This window comes from Barbus barbus (genome assembly GCF_936440315.1).
Source record: "Barbus barbus genome assembly, chromosome: 42".
Taxonomy (NCBI): domain Eukaryota; kingdom Metazoa; phylum Chordata; class Actinopteri; order Cypriniformes; family Cyprinidae; genus Barbus; species Barbus barbus.
The window spans coordinates 27,312,109-27,323,926 of NC_136720.1; the positions used below are offsets into that span (position 1 = coordinate 27,312,109).

The window sequence follows — 11,818 nt, forward strand, 5'->3', positions numbered from 1 at the left end:
AATTTTAATAAATGAAGTGAAGTGATACGGCCAAGTGTAGTGACCCATACTCTGAATCTGTGCTCTGCATTTAACCCATCCAACGTGCACACACACAGCAGTGAACACACACACACACACACACACACACACACACACAGCAGTGAACACACACACACACAGCAGTGAACACACACACAGAGCAGTGAACACACACACGAACACACACACACACACACAGAGCAGTGAACACACACACACACACACACACACACACCGTGAACACACACCCGGAGCAGTATAGAAATGTAATTAGAAGTAACGAAACTTCTCGATAATTTATTAGTGCGTTTAATATCGAGTTGTGAAAAACGGAAGTAAAAATCCCATTCATTTCCTTCATAGGGGAGTTTATTTTTCATGTTAACTTATAAACTTTTAATGATAGCTACTGTGAGCTGCAAGGTTGTTAATCGATGGTTTGCTTTTGTTGAAGCAGTCAGCCCGCATTATATCAGCTTAATTTTAAAATAATCATGTTTAACAGCGATATTCTTCATGAAAAACTACATTACCCATGATTCTGCAGAGAAAGTGTGATGCGTCACTTCCGCCTGCTGGACACAAACATGAAGCGCATCTACAGCAGCAGCGCTTAATACTTTATTAAATTATGAAGCTGTAAAATAAGTTTGTGTGTGTAAAGCAAGTAAATTGATCCTGATAAATCCACGTGTCGAATCGAGTAAAGCGTGTTGTTGACGGTGCAGTGGCGCATCCGCAGCAGTAGAGGGCGACACACACCCGCTGCTGATTACTAAACACTGCACTCAAAAGATTGGAAAAATGTGTCTTAATGTTTTTGAAAAGTCTCTTCTGCTCACCAAGACTGCATTTATTTGATCAAAAATACAGTAGAAACAGTGAAATATTATTAGAATGTAAATCAGCTGTTTTCTATGTGAATATGTGTTAAACTGTAATGTATTTCTGTGATCTGCAGCTGTATTTTCAGCATCATTACTCCAGTCTTCAGCGTCACATGATCTTCAGAAATCATTATAATGTGTGACCCTGGAGCACAAAACCAGTCATAAGGCTCAATTTTATGAAATTGAGATTCATACATCATCTGAATAAATAATCTTATATTGATGTATGGTTTGTTATGATAGGACAATATTTGTCTGAGATACAACTATTAGAAAATCTGGAATCTGAGGGAGCAAAAAAATCTAAATATTGAGAAAATCTCCTTTAAAGTTGTTCAAATGAAGTTCTTTGTTTTAAGTTTTGATATATTTACGGTAGGAAATGTACTAAATATCTTCATGGAACATGATCTTAATATCCTAATGATTTTTGTCATAAAAGAGAAATGTATAATTGTGATCCATACAATGTATTGTTGTCTATTGCTACAGATATACCTGTGTTACTCATGACTGCTTCTGTGCTGCAGGGACACAGATATTATGTTGATTTGCTGCTCAAGAAACATTTCTGATTATTATGAATGTTGAAAACAGTTGTGCTGATGAATATTTTTTCTCAACACACACACACGTTCTGGCTGTAATGCCATGAAGGCCGTCCAAGCCCAGGCTGTGTAAACTGCTTTATTCCACATCCATCATGTCTGTGTGGTCGGCTGCGCCGGCTCTTCTGCTGTTCCTGGGTTTGTCTGCAGCAGGAGCAGGGAGTGTCTTCTGTGTCTCTGCTGTGAAGAGAAGCAGTGTGTGTGAGGACAGACCGCTGCAGAGATACCACTGAAGCAGATATACCGTACCTTCTGCGGCCAGCTTCTCTCGCTCCATGTGCGCCAGCTGCTTGATCAGCTTCCTCCTCTTCTTCCCCGAGAGCGTGATGTTGGCTCTGGAGCTGGAGCTGGAGACGCAGAGCAATACGAGTTTAGTGCATGCAACCAGACACCATGCAACGAGACGCTGATCAACTCAAACCTTCTCTTCTTCAGATGGTGTTTGGTGATGATGTCCCGGTCGATCACGGCTCCTACGATACACTTCTTCCTGCTCTTCTCTCGTTTCTGAACCCAGCGTCTCTTGAACAGCTTCTTGGCCAATTCCTGCAGATTTACCGCAGAGCCGATACACGACACATTTTACTGCATTACTGTCATAAAATCTCTCATTTTTGTTTGGAAATCTAAAATCCTTATTAAAATTCAAAGGACAATGCAACCTCATAGTGTTAATTATAGTCGGCTTTATTTAAATGATTTATTTGACTGTATGAATAGTAACTAGAACAGATTTGTAGCCTCGGATCGATGTGATTAAGAGACGGAAACATCCCAGAACAGAGTCGAGAACTGAACATGTGCTTCTATCACGCTTTAAAATCAGCATTTTAATAAGTCTGACAGAGCAAATATACAACAGGAGGCGTAAACATGAGAGAAACACACTTCTCAGCAGAACCCAATGATTTTGATGCAGAAACTCACAGTTTTGGGTCTGTTTATTTTCCCTCCTGGTCCCATGCTGCTGCTGTGTCTGAACCGGAAACCAGCGCCAGAGAACTGTACATAATAAAAGTCCAAGATTAATTTAAATAAAGATTACAGAATGCAAGTATAAACCGTCATTAAAGTTTTTACTACATTGATTACTACAACAGAGAATCAGCAAGTGAGAGAGAAATAAAGACAATTACATTTATATTTAGTCATTTAGCAGATGCGTTTATCCAAAGCGACTTACAAATGAGGACAATTAAAATAATTTGTTAAAATATATAGGTGGTGAATTCTGTTTACTCTTAAACAATAGTTCTATTATTATGTTTTGTTTAACAGTGAACAGAATTCACCACCTATATATTTTAAATAATTATTTTAGTATTTAGATACACAAAGCTGTGATGTAATACATTAATAAGAAAGCATATAATCAAGATTATACAATTATTTTATGCTGCTAAGTGGGACCGTGTACCTTCGGATAATTCGTTTTTTTTAATTTAATATTGAAAACGGAAAATAAATAAAAAAACGGCACATTTTTCGTTTTGCATTTGTTCAAACAAAACGAAAAATCAAGAATTGGCTTCATTTTTTGTTTTTATGTTCAGAGACAGAAAAGGGATAAACTACTTGAATATTTGATCTGTGGGCGGAGTTAAACGCCCCTCTCCGCTGATTGGTCAACCAAACATTACAACACATTAATAGTCCTTAAAAATATTAATAATAATAACAGTCCTCCGCTTCTACAGAGTCTTAACATGTTTATTTCTACTATATTGTATCTCTTTCTCTTCATCAAACAGCAAGATTAACCAGTATTGGCTGAACACAAACCGTACCTGCAGAGCTTTTAGGGTGTTTTCACACCTGGCCCGTTGTTACGGATCCTGGCGAGTTTCCTGCTTAACTCGGTTTGTTTGGGCATATATATGTGAACACGCCAAAACAATCGGTCCGAGACTGCCTGAACGAGATTGAAAACAAACTCTGGAGCAGTTCTGTTGTAGTTCTTCGTGAGAATCGGACCAAACTCAGAGTGGCAGAGAGAAAATGGCGCAAATCAAACGATCCGTTGGACCTGAGTAGGTATCAGTCTTTGCTTTCATCTTTCTCTACTGAAGTCCACACTGCTTAATCCTCACATTTCCACAACAAGATCACCAGCGCTCCAGACATGCGTAATCTCTTCAGAACATTTAATTCTCTCCTCTGTCCCCCTCCTCCACCTCCCACCACTTTGATAACCGCTGATGACTTTGCCTCTTTTTTCACAGACAAAACTAGAACAATCAGTAACCAGTTCTCAACTCCGCAGGACCTCCGATCACCCACATCCACCGCTCTAACTCCCATCTTCTCCTTCTGTCCCCTCACCGAGGCAGAAGTATCCAAACTTCTCCTCTCCAGCCGTCCTACAACATGTCCTCTCGACCCAATCCCCTCACACCTTCTCCAAACAATCTCTCCCACACTCTTACCGGCACTCACACACATTATCAACACATCTCTCCTCACAGGCATCTTCCCCACAGCATTCAAGCAGGCTCGGGTAACCCCACTGATCAAAAAACCTACATTAAATGCTTCTCTTTTAGATAACTACAGACCTGTCTCTCTCCTTCCATTCATAGGGAAAACACTCGAACGAGCTGTCTTCAACCAGCTCTCGCGGTTTCTTTCACAGTACAACAAACTGGATGCTAAACAGTCAGGTTTCAGGAGTGGCCATTCAACAGAGACTGCGCTACTCTCAGTCACTGAAGCCCTGCAAACTGCAAAGGCTGATTCCAAATCATCAGTCCTCATTCTGCTGGATCTCTCTGCTGATTTTGACACTGTCAATCATCAGATTCTCCTGTCTACCCTCTCATCACTGGGCATCACTGGGATTCCACTTCGCTGGTTTGAATCCTCTCACACCGGTAGATCCTTCAGGGTGGCCTGGGGAGGGGAGGCATCCAAACCACATCAACTGATCACTGGAGTTCCTCAGGGATCGGTTCTTGGACCCCTCCTCTTCTCCACATGCACTACATCGCTGGGTCCCATCATACATGCACATGGCTTCTCCTATCACTGCTACGCCGATGACACACAGCTCTATCTCTCTTTTCAACCAGATGACCCAACGGTAGCTGCACGGATCTCAGGCTGCCTGGCGGACATCTCGGCATGGATGAAAGAACATCACCTACAGCTTAACCTGGCAAAGACGGAACTTCTTGTCTTCCCTGCCACTCCGACTCTACGGCATGACTTCACGATTCAGTTAGGCTCATCAATGATTACCCCATCAACTTCGGTCAGAAATCTTGGTGTAATCTTTGATGACCAGCTGACCTTCAAAGAGCACACTGCAAGTCGATCCTGCAGGTTTGCACTACACAATATCAGAAAGATCAGGTCTTTTCTGACAGAGCATGCTGCACAACATCTTGTCCAGGCCCTTGTCGTTTCTAGACTGGACTACTGCAATGCTCTTCTGGCTGGTCTGCCATCAAACACAATCAAACCTCTACAAATGATTCAGAATGCAGCGGCACGACTGATCTTCAACGAGCCCAAAAGAGCGCATGTTACACCTCTCTTCATCTCCTTGCACTGGCTACCAGTGGCAGCTCGCCTCCAGTTCAAGACACTGATGCTTGCGTACAGAACTACCACAGACTCAACACCCTCCTACTTCCACTCACTATTACAAACCTACATCCCCTTCAGAAGTCTGAGATCTGCTAGTGAGCGACGCCTTGTGGTACCGTCACAGAGAGGCTCAAAATCACTCTCCAGAACATTCTCGTTCACCATTCCTGGCTGCTGGAATAATCTTCCCACCCCTATCCGGAACGCCGGATCCCTGGCAATCTTCAAGCAACAACTGAAAACTCATCTCTTTCGGCAGTACTTGACTTCATCCTAAACTCAAAAAAAAAAAAAAATCTTTCCCTCTATCCATTCTCTCCGCTTACTAGCTTGTACTTATTTGAACAATGACTGAGACTTGGTGTTACGAGCACTTCCTCTGTCTGACTGCCTCTTCAAGATGAATCGCTTTTTGTATTCCCCAATTGTAAGTCTCTTTGGATAAAAGCGTCTGCCAAATGACTAAATGTAAATAAAATGTAAATGTAGTGAGAGAAAGCAATCCAATCCAACGGACCAGGCTATATCACATATTTCAGATAATGGGTCATTACCTTAGTTCCTGAAAAGCAGTGGTTGCTCATGTCTTGACCAATCAGAATCAGAATCACAATCAGAATCAGAATCAGAATCAGAATCACAATCACAATCACAATCAGAATCACATTCACAATCACAATCAGAATCAAAGCGCGCCTTTTCATTTTATAATGCTGTCTTAATGCTCTTCGTATAGGTGCATATTAACAATGTTTTGCCAACGAATCCTGGACTCCTGCTCAAAATGATAAATATATATATTGACAGCTACAAAAAAAACAAAATAAGCCCTCAAAGCTATTGTCGTTCCATCGTGTGTGTGAGTGTGTGAGAGTGTATGTGTGTGTGTGTGAGTGTGTGAGAGTGTATGTGTGTGTGTGTGAGAGTGTGTGTGTGTGTGAGTGAGTGTGTGTGTGTGTGTGTGTGTGCATGTTTATGTGGTTTATGAGGACACAAATGTGTATAATGACATGGGTATGACAGAGGTATTACAATATGAAGGTGGTTTATGAGGACACTGCCTATGTCCCGTAATTCAAAAGGCTTAAAAAACATACTAAATGGTGTTTTTTTGAAAATCTAAAAATGCACAAAGTCTCCTGTGAGGGCTAAGTTTAGGTGTAGGGTTGGTGTAGGGCAATAGCACACACAGTTTGTTCAGTATAAAAACCATTACACCTATGGAGAGTACCCATAAACCACAAAAACCAACATGTGTGTGTGTGAGAGTGTGTGTGTGTGTGTGTGTCTGTGTGTGTGTGTGTGTGTGTGTGTGAGTGTGTGTCTGCTATGAGTTTTAATATACCGATATTGTCTATTCAAAATATTTTCTTAACTGGGAAGGTACATGTTTGTCACCATATTTTGATAAAGTGATGTTTGATGAATCATATAGAACTACAATTTAACAGAAAGGTTTTCTAACGAGACAAAAAAAAAAAACAATAAAAATGAAAAAAAGTATAATATGAATGTTTTACACTATTTTCTAAATTAACAGTCAAATACAACAGCAGGTGATACAAGCTCTCACTCTCTCTACACATATATATAAATCTAAAATGTCGTGTATTCTCATCACTTTTTATTCTCAAATTCCATTTTCTCTCTTTTCTTAAGGTTTTTGAAGCTGATTCGCGGCGCTTTTATTGTGAATATTTCCGACCGGATGTGACGTCACGTACGCAGCCTTAGCTGAGTTAGTGAAGCTCAAACAACATTCCCAATGGACGAAGAAAGCTGCGCTGAAATCGCGAACACAGGTAATTAAGAGCTGTTTTATGGAAACTCGAAGCAGTGCGTTCAGCGCCGTGGCATCAGATGAGTTTTAATCATTGAAAGCGCCGCAGAATGGCAGTGAGATGGTGATTCTGCGCAGATTCCGCGGCTGGAGTTGATTGATCCGAGTCATTGTTGCGCAGCGATCAGCGCAGAACACAGAGCGGCGCACCCTAACCCTTAAAACGATGCTACTATATGTGTTTGGTAGCACAATCTGATAGCTAGCATGTTTCGTCGGTACACCGGCACTAAAACACTGCTCGTGTAGGAACATCACCGTGTTTATGCGTGGAATATCAGCAGTTATGCCAAAATATGCAGATGTGCATGTTACACTCGTCACGTGACCTCGTGAACATTTGTTTACAATTACATTTAGTCATTTAATAATTTGGTCATTTAGCAGATGCTTTTATCCAAAGCGACTTACAAATGATGACAATAGAAGCAATCAAAACCAACAAAAGAGGAACTATATATAAGTGCTGTGATAAGATCAGGAGCACAGTACACACAGCAAGGTCTCCATCATTTATATAGCGCTTTTGACCATGCAAATTGTGTCAAAGCAGCTTTACAGTTACAGTATATATGTATATATATATATGTATATGTATATGTGTGTATCTGTGTGTGAATGTGTATGTATATACGTGTGCGATATACACACACACACACATATATACATACACACACACACACACACATATATATATACATACACACACACACACACACTGTAACAATTTATAAGCTCAAAAGGGAATTGTATATAAATAATTGTAATTAATCAATTATTTATATCGGCTGACAGTAATAACTGTAGCAAAATTAAACTGCCATCAGCTGATCTGTCCGTCCAGCGAACATTCAGTGCAAGTTCGTATCAACTCTAAGAAAGGATATTTTCTTGGCCACAGAAAACACCTTAAGTATTAATGCATTAGAGCATGTAGCAAGGGTCACAATCATAAAGAGACATTTAATATGCAAGGCAGAATCAGAAACTCATGTAATTTGTGCACACAACTTTTATTAACTAAACACTAATGCAGACTACTCTAACAAACATACATGCATGCACACAATCACTCATACATGGGGAAAGGCTAAATGATAGTTGATGGATGAAGCCATCAGGAAAACCAGAGAATGCAGTTATGGAGAAAGTAATTTAACCACCAGTAAAACCATCAGCGCCGTTTATAACGGGGTCTATAACTTATACTAAACCTCTGTTTCGTTTAGTTAAATGTTATACTTGCACTGCCTTTGGTCGGGTCGAGTGTCCAGAATGCAGTCTCAGATGAAAGTCTTAATGGTTTCAAGGTTTTGGCTTCCGATCACGTTCTTCCGGGTTGAAGAGTGATGAATTCCAAAAATGTTCTCCGGTAGAAATGTTCTTCCAAGTTTTGAATGGAAAAGAGCTAAGAAAGAGATCATGCTGAGGTCCAAGGAGGTTGGTTGAATGGAAAGACAAGGCCGCAAAGGCCTGGCACAAAAACTTTAGAGGGTCACAAAAAGTTCTAGCTCACATCCTCTTAGGATCTAACAAAACCGCAGACTCTTGGGCATCTCTGAAGTGGGAGCTTTATCTGCTATAGAGGTCACACCTCTGGGGTGTCACATACCCAATGAAGTCCTGGATTTTTGGAGGGAAAGTTTTACGACCCTTTGTCTCTGAGCATGGTAATTTGCATAAGTAATTCAGCTGGGTTAATGCACAAACTTCTAAAGATTCTTAGGACACTAATATGGTGCATAGGTATCGACATATTAGTAAATATTCACTCTCAATTAGATCATCCGAAGACGAATTGATAGAGACTAAACATGATGCAGCTAGAGTGATATTAACTAGTGATCTATCATAAGCATGCATAAAATGGTGTACAATACACAAAAACATATACAAGAAGAGTAATAATATACACAATGCCCTGAAGATATGTGTGTTCTTTCAAAGAAAGGGTTTTCTGTGAATGAATTAGAGAAGATTCCATTTCTCTTTCCTAAGGGGCAAAGAAGTGAGTTCCCGCATTCCTTTGAGCAATAAAACAAGTCTTATCAGATGGTTGCCATTGAACCAGAGACCTGTTCTGCCTTCTTAGGTGTTAGATGTGTTTCGGGGGGAAGGCTCCACAGACCCTCATAGTTGGCCTTTTGGTTAGGTGAGGGAGCATAAGAGATTATTTGTTAAATATAACCAATATTTGTGTGTCTGATTGGTCCAAATGTTACATAATTCCCACCTTTTAAACGTTGTTGTCCATCCAATAGACAACAGCGAGCGACGTTAAAGATGCAGAACAATCAAGCATGCACCTGCCACCCATGGCTGGGAGACAGTGGTGGCTCTCAGGCGGTTGCTTGTCTCCAGGAGTGGTCGCGGTGCTGTGATGGATGCTGTCAGGTGGTATGCTGTGGGGATACAGGCTGTAGCAGTGTGCGGGTCCTCGAGCTTGTGCAGCAGGTGTCGAGGCAGTGTCACCTGTCGTTCTGAAGTGAGTTGGTCCGGGTCAGATGGTTGTTGATGTTAGCCAGTAGGCTATCTGTGGTACCCGTGGTGTGGAACAGCCGGGTTAGACTCTCACTGGTGAGAGTGCAGGTGGTTCCCGTGGTGGCAGGGAAATGTTATGGAGATTTTGTAGTGTGAAGAGTGTTTCAGACTGACCTAGTGATGATGGCAGCAGGTGGTTGTTAGCCCTCTGTTCTGCTGGAACGTCACCAGAAGTCTGATGTTCGCGGTGTCGCTTTGCTCTTGTGGCGGCACCGACTTGAGCTTGCCTGAGTTGTGTTGGTAGAGGTTTCGCTGTTGAGCATGTGCGCCCGTTGCTCCATCCAACGTTGTCTGGCTGCTTCTGGGGTGTCGACTGGTTTTAAGGGATGCTCCTCCCTTGGAGGGGTCTGATGATGCGTTGCATCAGGCAAAGAGTCAGAGGTTTGTCCTTTGCAGTATTCCTCAGTTGAGTTTTGTTCAAGGAGCTCTTTTGCTAGAGACAGCAGCTCTTGTAACTCAGAAGTGGGTGTGTCCAGCTGTCCTTGTGCAGCATCCGTTTGGCACCTGTGTGAAGGAGGATGATGTGGGGGACTGTCGTTGGACATGCTGTGGTGTTCGCAGGACAAGGATGGCCTTTTCCATGGGCTCTGCCAGTGGTTAGTCTGGAACCTGGGTCTGTTGCCATGGTGACAGCTCTGTCCTCCGCTGACTTGTGGCTTTCTGTAGAAGGGCCTTGCATTGTGGCAATGCTGGGTGCCTTCTGGTGCCCGTTTTGGATTCTGAGTTGTGCAGTTCAGAATCAGTGGAGTCTTACAAACACCTTTGGTAGAGGACTTGTGCTTGTTAAAGGTCTTTTGTGTCAGGTCACGCAGTCGTTGAATAGGCATTGTGGGGCAGGCCATAATGCCTAAATGGTGACTTACAATGGGGTGGAGGTTCCGGAGGAAAAGGCTCTTGAAGCTGGTGTCCTCCTCCATCCCAGGTTCACTGTGAGCTCCAAAGTAAGCTCGTCGAAGTCTGTGGTAGTAATCACGGGGAGTTTCATGGCGGCCCTGTTCGATGGCTAGGGCAGCGATCAGTCCGTGTTCAGACTCTGGCTCTGAGAATTCCTTTATGATAGCTTGTTTAAGCTGCTGGTAGTCCGATTGGATGTGTCCTGGCTGTCAAGCCAGGAAGCGTCGCACTTCTGGGCTAGCGGTGACCCAGAGCAGATAGAGTCTATCTTGGTGTTTCACACTGGTCCAAGACTGCAGGTGAAAGTCAATTTCTCTTAAGTATAAACATCATGCTCTCCTGCAAGTTCTGATGTGAATGCAGGGATGTTTCTGGCCATTCGGTTGAGGTCTTTGAGCGTCACTCCATGTGCCATTTCAGTGCTCGTCTGAATAAACCCCTTTCTTTCTGCAGCTGGAGAGGTTTTCAGGAGGCTGACTTGTGAAATGTCAAACAGAAGGCTTTGGCTCCCCCCCTCGTATCTGTGTACAGGAGTGATGGGATTTGCACTGCTGGCTGTGTGACGTGCAGCAGGGTGCCTTTGACTTGAGTCCATGCACAGTCGGTAGGACTGTTTCAGTTCTCTCTGAACCATGTCAAGCTCCTTGTTAATGCTGCACAATTGCTGAGTCAAAGTTTGGACTTCAGCTCTGGCTGCATGCAGATGGCCTTCTAAGGCCTTAGTTCTGGTGTCCCTCTCGTTAAGTTCCACATACGCTGTTTTTAACAGTGTCTTTGTGTGAAACAATTCTCTTTCCAGGTCCTGTCTGGTGGCTTTTTCACTCTGTGCTTGGTGTGCAGCAGCTGTTAGAGCCTTCTGTTGCGCCATTCAGTAAGGTTCTTTGCATCCGTTCTGTGCCTTTTCTAGCTGAGTCTGATTGGTCCAAATGTTACACACACATATATACATGCACACAGACACACAGACACACACACACACGTATATACATACACATATACACACACACACTACATTTTGATTTTGGGATGAACAATAAAGCCACATTAATTTGCAGAACACAAGCTTCTAGAGGCACATAAATCTGAAGTCATGAATTTAGATAAAGATGTACAGAACCAGTGCTGTTTTGTAAGCAAACATTAATGCTTTGTTTACATGTTTAATACAGCATATAACGTGTTATAATCTCAGTTGTGTTTGCTTCAGGTTTGTCCAGCACTCTGGAGTTAAGGGCAGTGCATTGTGGGATACAGGTGTCTATGTGATGCTGTCTGGTCTCTCCTCAGGCGGCGGTCTTCCTCTGGCGTCTCTGCGGCTGCTGGTTCCTCCGCTGCACCTGATGTCTGCCTTCATGTGGCAGGTGCTGCAGCAGAAGAGCGTGATGCATTATGGGAAGCTGGAGGAGTTTGTGTGTGTGGTGACGGAGACGCTGCCG

The 11,818-nt window shown here is 42.6% G+C and overlaps 2 protein-coding genes across 3 annotated transcripts in view; one reads left to right on the top strand and one right to left on the bottom strand.

Moving 5' to 3' along the window:
* Window positions 1-313: 313 nt before the first annotated feature.
* On the bottom strand, window positions 314-2,588 carry LOC306861519 (uncharacterized protein C11orf98 homolog). 2 transcript variants are annotated; one of them, XM_079403817.1, is made up of 4 exons: window positions 2,447-2,588; window positions 1,941-2,065; window positions 1,769-1,866; window positions 314-1,699 (listed from the first exon to the last, which is right to left on the bottom strand). In XM_079403817.1, exons 1-4 carry the CDS (start codon window positions 2,480-2,482, stop codon window positions 1,599-1,601), a joined length of 360 nt encoding a protein of 119 aa, XP_079259943.1. In that variant the 5' UTR covers window positions 2,483-2,588; the 3' UTR covers window positions 314-1,598. The 2 variants fall into 2 exon arrangements, with proteins under 2 accessions (XP_079259943.1, XP_079259944.1); XM_079403818.1 differs by having other exon boundaries at window positions 382-1,699; window positions 1,769-1,860; window positions 2,447-2,523.
* A 4,211-nt stretch (window positions 2,589-6,799) lies between these two features.
* The window catches only part of LOC306861736 (uncharacterized protein), a 17,543-nt gene continuing 12,524 nt past the window's right edge, over window positions 6,800-11,818 (top strand). Inside the window, exons 1-2 of the mRNA XM_079404162.1 lie at window positions 6,800-6,909; window positions 11,670-11,818. The exon at window positions 11,670-11,818 is cut by the window's right edge and continues 54 nt beyond it. Of these exons, the coding sequence (XP_079260288.1) occupies window positions 6,873-6,909; window positions 11,670-11,818 (186 nt within the window). The 5' untranslated portion in view covers window positions 6,800-6,872. The remainder of the gene's footprint in view (window positions 6,910-11,669) is intronic.

What these genes read in the sequence shown, in the direction of transcription:
- LOC306861519 (XM_079403817.1), bottom strand. Translation starts at nt 2,482, where the DNA reads ATGGGACCAGGAGGGAAAATAAACAGACCCAAAACT. An exon ending in CACCATCTGAAGAAGAGAAG is followed by an intron (nt 1,867 to 1,940) that starts GTTTGAGTTGAT and finishes CTGCGTCTCCAG; the next exon opens with CTCCAGCTCCAGAGCCAACA. An exon ending in AGAGAAGCTGGCCGCAGAAG is followed by an intron (nt 1,700 to 1,768) that starts GTACGGTATATC and finishes TTCTCTTCACAG; the next exon opens with CAGAGACACAGAAGACACTC.